The sequence below is a fragment of the Lepidochelys kempii genome, chromosome 4, assembly GCF_965140265.1.
Source record: "Lepidochelys kempii isolate rLepKem1 chromosome 4, rLepKem1.hap2, whole genome shotgun sequence".
Classification (NCBI taxonomy): Eukaryota; Metazoa; Chordata; order Testudines; family Cheloniidae; genus Lepidochelys; species Lepidochelys kempii.
In genome coordinates this window covers 32428446-32444942 of record NC_133259.1, presented here as the reverse complement: position 1 = coordinate 32444942, position 16497 = coordinate 32428446, and the positions used below count along the sequence as shown (strand labels likewise).

The 16497-nt window shown below is 41.4% G+C and overlaps 1 protein-coding gene across 2 annotated transcripts in view; it reads left to right on the top strand.

Moving 5' to 3' along the window:
- Positions 1-16497, top strand: part of CFI (complement factor I) — a 30072-nt gene that overhangs the window by 11333 nt on the left and 2242 nt on the right. Inside the window, exons 6-14 of one of the 2 annotated variants that reach the window (XM_073340886.1) lie at positions 397-513; positions 1881-1910; positions 2308-2331; positions 2519-2548; positions 3926-3961; positions 7244-7282; positions 9314-9417; positions 12204-12310; positions 14584-14861. In XM_073340886.1, the coding sequence (XP_073196987.1) occupies positions 397-513; positions 1881-1910; positions 2308-2331; positions 2519-2548; positions 3926-3961; positions 7244-7282; positions 9314-9417; positions 12204-12310; positions 14584-14861 (765 nt within the window). The remainder of the gene's footprint in view (positions 1-396; positions 514-1880; positions 1911-2307; positions 2332-2518; positions 2549-3925; positions 3962-7243; positions 7283-9313; positions 9418-12203; positions 12311-14583; positions 14862-16497) is intronic. The other variant, XM_073340887.1, reaches the window with a different exon arrangement.

Below are 16497 nucleotides of genomic sequence, written 5' to 3'. Positions count from 1 at the left end.
GTAGAGCACCCTAAATTCCCATTGAAATCATCCAGAACATTAACAAGACTGAAAGGTGGGTTGGTGTTTGGCTCGGTTTGTGTGTGGGCAGAAGTTCTGGAAAAAACTGGTAACGGGTCATGCTCAAAACATTTGAGAACTACAGCACTACACTGATGAAAGCCTGAAAAATTGAAACTCTGCTTTAAAGTTGGAAAATGGGGAGTCTACAGCATTGGTAGCATCAGTTTTGCTTTATGTATCCAGGGTCTGGTTCCATTACGTATTTATGAACAGTTTACTTTTGTCATAATTGTGGCTGCATTGTAGTGAAGTTAAATTAGGTCTCCTACAGTGGTGAGGTTTGTGAATAATTTGACTCCATCCCATACAAACTGAGTTCTCTTTTTGTTACAGAATGCAAAGGCAAGAGTTTCCATTGTAACTCCGACGTGTGTATTCCAAATAAGTACCTCTGTAACAGGGAAGCAGACTGCCTTGCAGGAGAGGATGAATCTCAAGCTCTCTGTGGAGGTTAAACTTTCATAGATTTATCTTCTCTGTTCCAGTCAGTTTAAACTAGAGAATAAAGAATTCCTACATTTTAAAATATGCAACTGATTGCAAAACAAAGAGAATGCACCATTCTCCAAAAAGTTTTGCAGACATTTGTAATAATGTTATGTTAATGGTTTCTGTTGCGTTACAGCCTGTTTCTCCTCTTCCTTCTAGAGGAAGAGGAAAAGCAAGACAACTAAGGGGCTGGGGAAACAGAACATGCCTTGGGGACCTTCATTGGAAGGGAATGTCATTTGCGTCTGGAGTATTGTACTATTCTCCCCATTTTCTCTAGATTCTGCAAAGAGCCACTGGTTGTACCAAAGATCCATGGCCGGGGAGGGGGTAGTACTGGAAGTATTTCACCCCAATAGCTCCATGAGGAATCCAACCAAATATTAATGCAACCTGTCTATGCTACCAGCCCACTCTTCAAAATTTTTTTTTTCTTTTAAGCTTGATATACTCTCTCTTGCTCTAGTTCTTACACGGTCATCTCCCTTATCTGATTACCTCCAAATATTTCCCCAAATTTTCTTCTGATGGAGGGCTATCCATGAAAAACTTTAGACAAATTTTGTTTGATTTGTCTAGGAGGTGAAGGAAGAAAGGCAAAATATAGTTTATATCAGAAAGCTAATCACTGTGTTATTATTTGTACTATGGTGGTGTCTAAAGGGAATTGGGCAGTATGTTGCTCTATGCACTGTGCAAACATAAAGGAAGAGATGTCCTGAAGAGTTTACAATCTAAATTTAAGACAAGTGAGTTTGACAGACAACAAGGATGGGGGAGATAAGATGAAGGTAACAGGGAGAAGTTTGTGTTTACACAGGGTAGCTATATGCACAACTTGATGGTTCTGAATTATTTTAAAACATTGGGGTACTGAGAAGAGTGTTTTGCCTGTGATCCAACCATCATAAACTGGCTGATTTCTAGTAAACTGTGCAGTAGAAGTGGGGCTTTAGGAAGGATTTAAGGTTGTATCCTTACAGATTCGTTGAGGGAGGATGTTAGAGGAGCAGCATGGAAGAAAGAACAAAGATGGTTGAGGAAAAGAGGACAGATGATCAGTCCTCAAAGGTATTTGGGCACCTATCTCCGTGGAAATCAATAGGAGTTAAGTGCTTGAATACTTTCAGGATCTGGGCCATAGTTATTATTTGTACTGTAGTGGTTTCCAAATTGGGCATCCCATTGTTCTATGCACTGTACAAACATATAGGAAGACTTGCCTGAAGTGTTTACAAAGTAAATTTAAGACATATTTTGTTTCAGGAACAATGTACAGCAAAGAAGTGTGTTCAAACTATGCTGTTGTTTTTGTGCTTTATTTCTAGGTGATCAAAAGCCAAAGCCAGAAGTTCCAGGTAAATATTTTGGTGTTCTGTTATTTATAGATTTATTTGTGTGTGCGCGTGCATGTGTGTGTGTGTGTTTGTATTTACAGACATTTCGGTCACTCTAATATAATAAATATTTTTCAGAGCAATGCAGTACAAGTGTGAGAGCATTTGCGTGTGTATGTCAGACGGAGAGCAAGAATTTTGTATATATATTGATGTTTTTGTGTTTTATTCTCAGTGCATTCAGGTGCAAAGGTTATAATTAAAAAAGGTTAAGCTTTTCCAAGGTTGTCCAAACAATTATTGCCTGCTTTCTGCAAATTCAGCAAAATGCAGGAGTTGAAAACTCTTTGTTGCACGAACAATGTACAGCAAAGAAGTGTGTTCAAACTATGCTGTTGTTTTTGTGTTTTATTCCTAGGTGATCAAAAGCCAAAAGTTTCAGGTAAATATTTTGGTGTTCTGTTATTTATAGATTTGTGTGTGTATGTGTATTTACAGGCATTTCAGTCACTCTACTATAATAAATATTTCTCAGTGCTATGCAGTACAAGTGTGAAGCATTTGCGTGTGTTTGTCAGACGGAGAGCAAGAATTTAATATATATTGATGTTTTTGTGTTTTATTCCCAGGTCGTTCACATTCAAATGCTAACATTCAAGGTAAACATTTTGAAGTCTTTTTTTTTGTATGCTAATTATAGACCGCCACTGTGCAAAGTTCTCCACATCAATTAGCATTTAATCGTGACCTGCAACACTACTGCTACTGTGGTACAAGACCTGCAAATGGAGGTCCGAATTATCAAAATTCCTATTTATTTCAATGGGTGTTTTTATTTGGATAAAGCCTGAAGGTTAAGGTCCAATAGGAACATTTCATTTACTTTATTATGATCCAAATACCCCCAAAACCAGGCTAAAGGAGGCATTTAGCACAGAACTCAAATCATCATCAAACACACATAGTCTACTGAGGACTGTTATGCCAGCCAGAGTGACCACAATTGATGGCATCACACCAGGCATCGTGTAATGAAGTTCCCAGATCTGGCTCAATCCCGCAAATCCAATAATCTCTGGGATGGTCCCACAGACAGCATGAGGTAAGGTCGGAGCACGCCCCCTTTTGTATGTCAATGGAGAGTTTGAGAGCATGGTATGCTGGGTTATTTTTTGTCCATCCTGGAGATATTGCCAAAGTGTATGCAACGCAGCTTTTCAAATATAATGAGCAATTGAAGGAAGGCCAGATCTCTATGAGACAAAGACAAACCACTTTATGCTCAGGATTTAGCACTGACAGCACATATAGATTGCCTCTAGCCACTCCAAGTCTGCCTGCATGAGAGTCTGGGCTTTTCATCTGTATAGCAATATAGGTAGTACACAAGTTTGATAGATCCGGAACTTTGTCTTAGCGCAAAGACATTTTTGCATCCATTAGCAAGATATGGACGTCACACAGGAGGCAGCAAGCCTTATTCATCGAAGAACATCCATTTTGCTTTGACTGTTTGAACTCTGATTGCAGCCTCGGTAGATGAACTCGTCAATGTACACAATTTAAAATAACCTTGCCACATACTGCTCCTTTGAGTGCCACAAAGCTTCCTGAGATGGGTGTCACGGAATGATAAATTTTGAGGGATTCAGAGTGGAGGAGGATATTACTTGAAGGAAACCAAAAAGAAACCAAAAAGAAAGGGAGGAAAATATCAGTATGCAATTGTTTAGATGCAGAATACCCCTCTAATCTTGATTAATTGTCTATTTAGCACGTACATATGAATTAGACCATTTGTTATTTGCATGCTAATTTTAAGCAGAGAAAGCCAAAGAGTGTCATATTATGTAGAGATTTTAAAATTTAGAGAAATATTTACAAAGAACTGGGATGAAAGAGTATTTCTAATAATGTGTGGAACAATATATTTTCATTTTTTAAAAACCTACCTTTTTAACACAAACATGTTTAAGTGATAGTGTAATTTAAAATGTTTATAAACATTAAACTAATATTACATTATTTTATTACAGAACAAAAAGACATCTCAACTTCCAGTATGGATGGAGGTAAGATTGATTAAAGCTCCACTTCCTACCTGGTTGCCATGTCATGGGATGAACTTTCCCTAAATTCTCTTCTGATGGAGGATCATCCATGAGAAATTTCAGACCAGTTATGCTAGTTTTGTTTAACAGGTGGTGAAAGGGAGTCAAATTCAGTTTATATCAGAAAGCTAGATCCACAAAGGTATTTGGGCACCTGTCTTCATGGAAACCAATGGGAATTTGGTGCCTGAATGTCTTTGAGAATCTGAGCCATAGTTATTACTGGTACTATTGTGGTTCCCACAGAGGAATGGGTATCCCATTGTCCTAGGTACTGTACAAACACATAAGAAAACACATCTGAAGAGTTTACAGCAGTGGTCACCAACTGGTAGATCGTGATCTCCCAGTCGATTGCAGTCTCCGGCAGTGGAGCAGGGCTGCTGCTAAGGCAGACTCCCTGCCTGCCCTGGCTCCACGCCGCTCCCAGAAGTAGCCAGCACGGCTCCTGCCTGCAAGCACTGCCCCGTGCAGCTCCCATTGGCTAGGAATGGAGAGCTGTGGCCAATGGGAGCTGCAGGAGTGGTGCTTGCAGAGAGGGGCAGTGTGTGGAGCCACGTGCCCCCTGTTCCCCACAGGGGGGTGTTGGCCCCTTCCAGGAGCAGCATTGGGCCGGGGTAGGCAGGGAGCTTGCTTTAGCGGCAGCCACACTACACCGCCAACCGGGAGCCGCCAGAGGTAAGTGCTGCCTGGCGGGAGGTCGCACCCCAAGCCCCAGCCCTGAGCCCCCTCCCAGAGCCAGCAACTCCAAACCCCCTCTTGCACCCCAAGCCCCAGCCTTGAGCCCCCTCCCAGAGCCAGCACCCCAAGCCCCCTCCTGCACCCCAAGCCCCCTTCTACACCCCAAGCTCCAGCCCTGACCCCCCAGCCCAGAGCCAGCACCCCAAGCCCCCTCCTGCACCCCAAGCCCCCTTCTACACCCCAAGCCCCAGCCCTGAGCTCCCTCCCAGAGCCAGCACCCCATACCCTCTCCTGCACCCCAAACCCCCTTCTACACTCCAAGCTCCAGCCCTGACCCCCCAGCCCAGAGCCTGCACCCCCTCCTGAAACTCAATCCCCTACCCCAGCCCGATGAAAGTGAGTGATGGTGGGGGCGGGGGCAGGAGAATGGAGTGAGCGGGACAGGGCACATCCTGGGTTGCCCTTAAATTCAAAAAGTGATCTTGGGCATAAAAAGGTTGGAGACCACTGGTTTATAGACACATTGTTAAGACAAGTGAGTGTGACAGACAACAAGGAAGAGGGATATAGGATGAGGGTAATGGGGAGAGGTTTATGTGGTTACACAGAGTAGCTGTATGCACAGCTTGATGGTGCCAAATTGTTTAAAGCATTGGGGTTTGGGGAAGGGCGGTTTGCCTGTGATCTGGCCATTATTAGCTAGCTGATTTCTAGTAAACTGCAATAGAAGTAGGCCTTTAGGAATGATTTAAAGGAGATGATTATGTCTTTACCGATTTGTTGAGGGAGGGTGTTTCAAATGTAAGGGTCAGCACAAATAAGGTTTTAGGAGAACAGGACAGATTAGCAGTCAGAGCAGATGGTGCAATTGGGAAACGACAAATAAGAGATAAGAGAGAATAAGCGGAAAGGACAGAACCTAAGTGCTTGGATGATAAGAAGCTTGAACTTGAAGGAGTAGAAAATGAGGAGCACATCCTTCTAGCTATTAATCCTACATTTATGTATTTTATTTGTGTAGAATATGTCCAAACATTCCTATCTTTAATTGCATTTTGGATTGATAAACTGCTCTACAGTGTCTTGTCCACTGACTCATCTTTACCTGTCTTTTGCTTGGCTGTGGGTTTTGTTGTAGTGAAATAGTCTAATCAGGCCGAAGCTTCACATTCAGGTTATGCATAGCATATTCTGAAAAGACTATATTTCTTCTGAATAAAAACAAAAAGACTCTTGATTCATATAATCCGGGCATTTTTCCCAGCAGTCATATCTAATACAACCTTGGAAAATCACCAACAAAACGTAGTAGCGAAGGCATAAAACATATTCACCTATCTATGAGGATGATAAAGAAATTAACAGTATTTTATTCATCCATCAAATAAATAAATTATTTGGCCAAGGCAAGTAGACTTTTCCAATGCTGTCCAAACATCTAGTTAATGACTGCTTTCTGCAAAATCAGCAAATGGTAGAGTTGGAAACTCTCTCACCAGAACAATGTACAGCAAACCAGTGTGTTCAAACTGTACTGATGTTTTTGTGTTTTAGCCTTACATGAGCAAAAAACAAAGTCAGACATTCCAGGCAAATATTTTTATGTTCTATTATTGTATGTATATTTATAGTCATTTCAATCACTGCAGTATAATAAATATTTCCCTACTCAATGCTGTACAAGTGTGGGGAGTATTTGCATATGTGTGTCTGTGAGAGAGAGAGAGAATTTGGTGTATATTGATTTTTTGTATTTTATTCACAGAGTGTTCATATGCAAAGGTTAAAATGCAAAATTTTATTTATTTTGAAATATTTTGAAGTCTTTTTATTTTTATATATTTAACTATAGACTGTGCAAAGATCTCCATATCAACTAGCCATTTAATCTTGACCTGCAGCATTTCTGCTATTATGGTATAGGACCAACAATGAAAGCACTTTCATTTCAGCCCTTATTTAGGCAAAATCAATAATGATTTCACTAGATGTTTTGTTTGAATAAAACTTGGAGGATCATGTCCAGTAAAGGAACTTCATATGTGTCAAATTACCTCCATTAAGCAAGCTAAAGGAAGCATTTCACACACGACCGCACCATCGAAATATAAAATAACCCTGCTGCATGCCTTCCTTTGAGCTCCACAAAACTTCCTGAGATGGGTGTCAGAGAACGAAGACTTTTGGGGGCCTCATAGTGGAGGAGAACCAGATGATATTACTCAAGTGAAACAAGAAAGAAAGGGAGGAAAGTGACAGCATGTAATAGTTTAGATGCAAAATACCCCTCTAATCTTGAATAATGGGGTATATATTTATTAATTGGATCATTTGTTATTTGGGGATCACTTACGGAGAGACGGCCAAAGAGCGTCATGTTACGTAGTGATTTTGTGATATACAGCAACATCCACTAGGAACTGGGATGAAATATGTGTTGTTGTTTTTTAAGGAAAATAACATGCTACCATTATTTTGACACAAAAACATATGTTTAAGTGCTAGAGTAACTTGAAATGTTTGTAAATATTTGGGTACTAATATTTCATTATTTTACTATAGAACAACATGACTTCGTCCCAAATTCTAATATGGATGAAGGTAAGTTTCATTAAAACTCCAGCCTAGGTGGATACCATGTCACAGGGTGAACTTTCCAAAGCAATCAGGCATTTTTCAACTGAGCATTTACATTGTTTATCTAAGCCAGTGGTTTTCAAACTGTGGGTTGCGACCCAGTACTGGATCGCGGAATGTAAGGCACTGGGTCTCGGCAGTTCTGGTCAGCACTGCCAACTGGGCCGTTAAAAGCCCTGATAGTGGTGCTGCCCGGCTAAGGCAGGCTAGTCCCTACCTGAGCTGACATGGCGCTGCGCCCCAGTTCCTGGCCAATGGGAGCTGGGGGGACGGGACAGTGCCTGCAGGCAAGAGCCACGTGGAGCCGCTTGTGCGCCTCTGCCTAGGAGCCGGACTTGCTGCTGGCCGCTTCCAGGGTGCAGCACGGTCCACGGTGCCAGGACAGGCAGGAAGCCTGTCTTAGCACCCCCACTGTGCCACTGACCAGGAGCCGCCCAAGGTAAGCCTGCGCCCCAATCCCCTACCCAGAGCCCCCCCCACCCTGGAGCCCCATTCTGCACCCCAAACCCCTCATTCCCAGCCCCACCCTGCAGCCCTCACCCCTGGACCTCAACCCTCTTCCCCAGCCCTGAGCCCCTCCCAAATCCCAAACCCCTCTGCCCCAGCTCCGTTGGGTCATAGGCATCAACAATTTTCTTCAACTGGGTTGCCAGAAAAAAAGTTTGAAAACCACTGATCTAAGCTATACAAGATTTTAAAAACAAAAAAGAGCAATAAGAAATTGTGGCCCTGGATTCTTTGTTACTCTTGTCCTGAACCCAGCATGCAGAGTATCTCACAGATGTCATATTTTCAACAAGAATTTAAATCAGTCTCCAATTTCTACTGTGTTGAATTCCTACAATTGCTGAGGTAATTGTGGGCCAGATTCACTAGCAGTTAGGCACCTAGGTCCAGCGTTCATTGGGATTCACAAAACCCCCATTCAGCTGCCACCTAACATTCCTAGGGCCCAAATTAGTGCGGGTGTCGGGGGGAGTTGTTGTTGTGGGTTGTTTTATTTTTTTGTTTGGTTGGTTTTTTTGCCAGTGCAGATTTGCACACAAATTGAAAAGAAAAAAAAATCACTCTTGAGTGAGTGGCATTGTGACCTGGCACACAGGGTTGCATCATACCACCACTCAAGTTTGGCCTGGCCTCCCCTCCATCATGACGGAAGGGAAGCTGGTCCAAATTTGAGCAGCATTGCAACTTGTGCACCAGATCACAGCCACCAATACCTCCTCCTGCAAGAACCAGCTTTGGTGTCTAACTTCAGGAGAGTGTTCACACCTGTGATTCCCAAGCACAGATTGGTGCCTCCTTGTGATCTGGATTTAGATCCCTAGCTCCCTTTGAGGGGTGGAGCTCCGGCCACACCCCTCTCCTGGAACTTCCTAATGCAGTGGTCCACAAACTGTGGGGAACGCCCCTGTAGGGGGGCAAGGACGAATTTTTAGGGGGGTTCATGGCAGGGCCTGGGTCAGTCCCCATGGGGGCGGGGAGGGAGAGCCGCCCAGCTTTGGGCCGGGCCGCAGCACCTCTCTGGGCCACAGCTCCACTCCACCCCCAGGCCAGTTCTGTCCTCATTCCCTCTCTAGCCCCAGTTCAGCCCCCAGCTCCACCTTTAGCCCAAGCTCCTCTGCTGAGCCAACTGTGCAGTAATGGTGGGGGGAGCATGCAGACAGATTCCATTACTGGTAATCAGGGGTGCGACAGGAAAAGTTTGGGCACCACTGTCCTAATGGCTGGTGTAGGCAGCCGGAACCCCACCTCCCCCACTCAGCTTGCTGGCTTTTGTGGATTCCATTCTTGGGTGCCTAATTCTCCCTGTGCATTGCATACTAGGCACCTAACTGCAGGCTGTGAATTCCACTTGGTGGCAGGTGCCTAAGTCCCTGAATGTCCCTGAATCTTGCCCTGAATGGCCATAGAAATAAAATTATTTTAAAAAAAAATCTCATTTTGATGAAAATTAATGTGTTCCTTAAATGACATGCTCTTTCCTTGTTAAAGAAAGGAAAACATTAAAGACCTTGTTGCCTCAGTTAAAGTGTGGTGTTACAAGCCACCCAGTAACTCGACGGAAGCGAATCATAGGAGGAAACACTGCTAGAAAGGTACAACAAAAGTGACCTAGTCTGATAAAAGTTGTATATGGGCACTGTTGTCTTTAGCTTTTCACCACCTTGATGTACCAATGGAAGTATTGTCTTAAAGCATAATAAATGCAGAAACCTAATCAGTGTGTAAGATTGCAATTTTGAACAGAAGGGGTAAGTCTACACTTCAAGCTAGGGGTGTGATTCCCAGCTTAAGGAGACATAGACCTGCTATTCTGATTGAGTTAGTATACTAAAAATTAGGGCTGTTAATTAATTGCAGTTAACTCACGTGATTAACTACAAAAATTGATTGCGATTAATCACACTTACAACAATAGAATACTAATTGAAATGTGTTAAATATTTTTGGATGTTTTTCTACATTTTCAATATTGATTTCAATTACAACATAGAATACAAAGTGCACGGTGCTCACTTTATATTATTTTTTATTACAAATATATGCACTGTAAAAATGATAAACAAAAGAAATAGTATTTTTCAATTCACCTCATAAAAGTACTGAAGTGCAATCTCTTTATCATGAAAGTGTAGCTTACAAATGCAGATTTTTTTTTTTGGTTACATAACTGCACTCAAAACCAAAACAGTGCAAAACTTTAGAGCCTACAAGTCCACTCAGTCCTACATCTTATTCTGCCAATTGCTAAGACAAACAAGTTTCTTTACATTGACGGGAGATACCGCTGCCTGCTTCTTATTTACAATGTCACCTGAAAGTGAGAACAGGCATTCACATGGCACTTGTAAATACCTTGCAACACTGGAAGATGCCTTGGAGGACTCCCCTAAACACACCAAAGAGGAGGAGGGCCAGGAAGGGGAGAAGAAAGTAGAGAACAAAGAAGCCCCCAAGGAGGGAGAGAAACAGAAGCCCAGGCCCCCCCAAAGGGGATAAAGAGAAGAACAGTGACCCCACTGGAGTCCCGGACGCAAGAGAGGCCAAGCCAGAGGGGAAGGAGAAAGCCACCGCGGAGGAAATCAGAGATCACAAGGAGAGTCTGTAGCTTGCCGGCCTTTCCAAGCTGAGCTGATCGTCTGGGCTGTTTCTTTCCTGCTGGGCTCCCTGGGTGCTAAACAGTTTCGTTCCTCATCAGCTCGTCGCGTCTGCAATTTGGGAAAAAAGAAATAAAAAGAAATCAGTAACACTAACCATCCCGTCTCTTCCCCCCCACCCATAGCAGGGCGCATGCTTGTAATAGTGATTTCTAGGAGGCGCTGATCAGTTGATTTGAAATAAAAGCGAATCATCCCTTTTAAAAACAACAACCAAACAAACAAACAAAAAACACCAACTACAGAAGTGCCATGCCAACGTCTGTTCTCACTTTCAGGTGACATTGTAAACAAGAAGCAGGCAGCATTATCGCCTACAAATTGTAACCAGCCTTGTTTGTCTGAGTGATTGGCTGACCAAGAAGTAGGACTGAGTGGACTTGTAGGCTCTAAAGTTTTGCACTGTTTTGGTTTTGAGTGCAGTTATGTAACCAAAAAAAAATCCGCATTTGTAAGCTACACTTTCATGATAAAGAGACTGCACTTCAGTACTTTTATGAGGTGAATTGAAAAATACTATTTCTTTTGTTTATCATTTTTACAGTGCATATATTTGTAATAAAAATAATATAAAGTGAGCACCGTGCACTTTGTATTCTATGTTGTAATTGAAATCAATATTGAAAATGTAGAAAAACATCCAAAAATATTTAACACATTTCAATTAGTATTCTATTGTTGTAAGTACGATTAATCGCAATCAATTTTTGTAGTTAATCACGTGAGTTAACTGCAATTAACTAACAGCCCTAATTTTTACATTGTTTTATTTTTGAGTGCAGGCTTTTTTGTACATAATTCTACATTTGTAAGTTCAACTTTCATGATAAAGAGATTGCACTACAGTACTTGTATGAGGTGAATTGAAAAAATAATTTTGTTTTGTACAGTTCAAATATCTGTAATAAAAATAAATATAAAGTGAGCACTGTACACTTTGTATTCTATGTTGTAACTGAAATTAATATATTTGAAAATGTAGTAAACATCCAAAAATATTTAAAATAAATGGTATTCTATTGTTGTTTAAGATCACGATTAATTTTTTTAATCGCTTGACAGATCTACTAAAAATAGAATGCAGCTGTACCAGCACGAGCCACTCAAGTACATTCCTATGGTCTCACACAAGCACGTACTCAGGGTGGCTAGCCCATCGCGCCACTGCAAATGCATGCTATTTTTAGCACACTAGCATGATCAGAGCTAGTGTGAGTATGTTCCTTGAGCTGGGAATCACACCCCCAGCTTGAAGTGTAGACTTACCCAAAGATGTCAGGAAAAGCAATAGTTAAGGCTTGAATAGAAAGTTTATTTCTTCAAAGGAAGTTGAGTGTGTGTCACAGGATTGGCTCCAATATGCATTCTTAACCAAGATTTTTGCATTCAATTCTCCTTTTTTTAAGATAAGAAAATAAAGATATTAGCTGTAAAACTACTAGTAGTATTTTGAACAACTGCATGTGTTTTTTACTGCACCATTTTAAAGAGCTGCAAACTGTACGTTGGAGTTATGTAATTCAGCACTGCAGAGTGGGTGGTGTAGTGAAGATACACCAGCAAAAACTGGAGCAAATAATTTAGCAAAATACTGTAGCTAGAAAGAGTATCCTGTCAAAGCAGAATTAAAACTTGAGTAAAGTGCCTAATGATACAGTCACATATTATATTTGATCATATAGGGTCAGATCCTATCACATGAACCATGCAGATTTGTTTTATAGGGTGAATTCCCTTGGCAAGTGGCAATTAGGGAGGGTAGTGGTACAGTGAACTGTGGAGGAATTTATATCGGTGGCTGTTGGATTCTGACTGCTGCACATTGTGTCAGGTAAAAACCATTCTGAAAACAATTTGCTTCTTGCAAAGTACAGAAAACATGTTATAGGCTCTTGTACTTCTCATCAGCTTTTTTGCTGACTCTCAATTGCATAGAGGAAAAAATACATTGAGTCGCACAAGTCAGCAAACCAAAAATTATTATAATGAAACACACCAAAAACCCAGGAGAGAGTCTGCACACCAATATCTGTGCTCCGCTCCTCAATTCTTAGTGTCATTGTCGGGTAGATTCAGCCCGGTCAATATCATCACATCAGACTCCCTCTAGCTCTCTCAGCCCCTCAGCATGTTCACTGATTCTACCATAAAGGATTTCCAGATGGGGTCCTTCTTAATGTCTGAAAAGCCTTTCCTGCTTTTTAATACTGTCTATCTAGGCATTTAGACAGCGAACAGCACTATGGTATCAAAATTACATAATTCTATAATTAGGGGTCTTCTTATAAAGCTGAATTCTCTTCTCCTTTTCAGGAGGAAGATGAGCCACGTGTGAGTTAGAGAAAATCTTAAGGCTATTCTGCCAGCTCCTGCATGATTCTCATGCAAGTAGAGCAGCCTCCAGATTCTCCTAAATTTACTCTTCTTTCCCCTCTTCCAAAGGCAGACAGTGGAGAGGATTTGAGTGCTTTTTCTCTTTATGTGTTATGGAAAAGCTATGGCAAAAGGATGGATCTTGCAATTTGTCCTGAACGTGGTCTTGTTAGGTCTGCTATTCCTGAGGAAGGGAACTGCATAGTCAAGGGCCTGCAGCCCAAGTGGCTTTGTTTCCAGCTCCCTCTAGTCTTAAAGCCCCATAATCCCCCACTCTCCCTGGGCTACAAGTTCAATGCTGCACCTCTGAAGCACAGCACAGATTCTCACCCCAGGAATCCAATATATGATTACTGCAGCTCAACTGCTTGAAGCAGCATTAGTACACAGCCAGTGGAGGGGAGGGAAATCAGTAGGGGAGGTATGACAGGGATTATGATCTACTGTGGGACACCTCCTCAGGCGACCTGCTCTTTTGGGAGCTGAATTTCCTATCTGTTCCACAGGGGTGTGGGGAGAATTGGGGGAGGGGAAAACAAAAGCCTGCACATACACCTGATTGAAAAAATGAACAGGAAATTCCTTGAGTCAAAACTCTCCCTTTCCTTTCCCCTACGTGTGGAAAAACAACATAGAGCAAATGTGAGCTTTATTTTGTCACCATTTAATTTAACTGGCAGGTTGTGGATTAGAATATCAGAGTTTGCAAGAAGGCTTTAGTGGTGCTGCATGAGTACCAAGTCTAAAATTCATCCATATATATTTTTAATCCACTTGTTCATTTAATTTGTTCAGCCAAGATACATATTTTATTTGTTTAAGATGTTATTTACTGTTAAAGAAGTGTCACTGTTGATGTACATTTACACCTAGAAGATGAAAAGATAAGGAGGTCTATGCAGTTGCTTGATGTGATTTGTGGTGTTTCTTGGGTCATTGGTCTGACCCTGCTCTCACTGAAACCGTATGGCAGAACTCCCATGGACTCAATAACCATAACATGTATAAATGAATGAAGACAACTTTTCTGTCTCTCCTACATTTTACATGAAATCTTAAGTTATACAATGCATAGGTGATGCAGGAAAACAGAACCTACTGCAGAAGAATTAGAGAAGGCAGGGTGTTTGGGGTTGGCGTAGTAACTGAAAAAGTCCCTGTTGCCCGTGTCAAATGCAGAGCATGCATTAAAGGGGAGGTTGTAATCTTTCACTGTCCTTGTGGGGGGGAGGGGAACAGGAACTATTCCCTGTGTGTGCCCCTTGGGAGTGTACTTTTCCCCAAAGGGTGCACAGATGAATGGGAAGAAGGAAGTGATGGTCCCAACATCCTCTCCACTCTGGCCCAGGGAGTGGTCTGGGCATACCCGCACCAGAGTGGGGTGAGGAGAGAGGAGTCTATACCACAGTACTTCTATGTACTGGGGCACAACCAGAGAAGCATGATCCTCCTAGTGTTCCTCTTTAAGCAGTGGTAACAATATATTTTGGCCTATTAAATTATTTTTCCATGTCAGATACATCACTATACAATAAGTGGCATCTGTCTCCACATTTGATACAGTTCAGAAAGCCCTGAGCAGAGGAGTAGTAATACTTAATATGTGTAGTATTAATTATTGTTCTACAGAAATGTTGATGAATTGCTAAATGGAATAACACTTACTGCAAGCCAGAATTTACATCTGTGCTTGTATTTATTAACAAAATATAACTGACATTTCTTTTACAGAAAAAGTCGAGTTCATCAGTATCGGATATGGACCGGAATATTAGATACAATCCTCTATAATAAAGAGATAGATACTTTTAGATTAAACCAAGTGATAATCCATGAAAACTATAATGCCTCAAACTATCTGAATGACATTGCTTTGTTGGAGATGAAAACTAATGAGAAAGGAAAACCATGCTCACTGGCATACAGCACACCTGCCTGTGTTCCTTGGTCAGAATATCTGTTTAGATCTGGACATCAATGCAAGGTTTCCGGCTGGGGACTAGCAGACGGTATTTGATTTTTAGTTTATAATGAATTATTTATATTATGGTAGTGTCCAAAGGCTCAAGTCTGGATCAGAACCTCACTGTGCTAAGTACTGTACAAAATGGTAGGAAGACACAGTCCTTGTCCCAAAGAGTTTACAATCTAAATAAATTTTAAAAAGAAACAAAACAAAAACATATGGAGAGAGGTGGGGAAGGAATACAACATTCATGTAAAGTGATCAACTAAGTCATGTTAGTTAAATGTCTATTTGTCGTATATTTGTTTTATTTATAACAAAAACATAACTTTACAATTGGTCTGGAGTGAGGAAGGCACTCAAGGTTGAAGTGAAGAGGAGGATATTATTGTTGGTGTGAAGGGGGGAATTACATAAAGGGAGAGCAAAGCTGAATGGGAAAGAGGGGAAAGAGAAAGAGGGCAAAAAATATGGTGGTAAGGAGAGCCAGGCTGGGCAGCCAGGGTACTGCAGTGATGGGAGAGGGGCAGGATTAAGGGAAATAGTAAGTAAAACTCTGCATCCTGACTGATTTGCACAGATGAATGGTGTATTTTGATCACTTATTTGCCAATCTGCATGGGGTAAAGGCCTGGACGTGTGTCACAGGGAAGGAACCTGAAAAGTTCGCATCCACCTATTTTTCTTTATCACTCTTCTCTTCTTGGACCTCAGCCACACAAAGGTGCAGCCCTGTGCTCCAGTCCTCCAAGGAGTGTAAAAACACTGGATATTTTTAATGAGCTCTCCTTTTGCCAAAGAGGCGATCATTTCCCTCTCGAATTACAGCAGTGGATTAATAGCATATGGTGAATTAAAAGACTGGCATGGAAGCTACATTTGCAATGGCTACAATTATATTACCCTCTTGTGACACTCCACTTAGAAAACCAATTTCCATTTTGATCGCAAGTGGCCTGTGATTAAAATGGTACAAAAGAGACTACGCTCTATCAAATGTTGTTGAGGGACAAAAAAGTATAGTTTGTCCACAAGATAGGATGTGACTCAGTCATCTGGTAGCCCTCCTTTTGTGAAAAGAAAGAAAAGAAAAAGGACAACGTAAGAGAGATCAAGAGGGAGGGGAAATAAAGATAGGAAAGATGGGCGGAGGAAAGAAAAAATATTTGAAACATTGAAAATACTGCAAGCTATCACAAGAGTTGTTTACTCTGAACAAGATCGTGAGGATTTATGATGCTGGTCCATTTAGGAAGCCAAGATGAAGAGCTAGAATGGGAAGCATGACATTTTTATCTAGAGGCCCCTAAAAGGTCAGACTGAAATTGAACAAAAGTAAGTCTTGAGTGCGGTCTGGATTTAATTCTTTAAGGATTCTGATATTCCCAGATATAGATAATGTCCTCCCTTAAATGAGATTGCCTAGATTAACATTCTCCTCCTCACAGAAAATACAAAAGGCATTCCACCACTGTTTGTCATATTGTGTAGTCTATAAATTGAAAGCACCGACAGAAAATGAGGAAACAAACTAGGGGGTCAAGAACTGGGATTAGCTAAAAATGTGTTAGAAAATGTAACTGCTGTGTGTGATTCTGTAGTTAAATAGAACTTCTTTTATCTGGCTGATGTGCTTGCACTACATATATGGAGAAAGTATGCATGCATTTAAATTATGT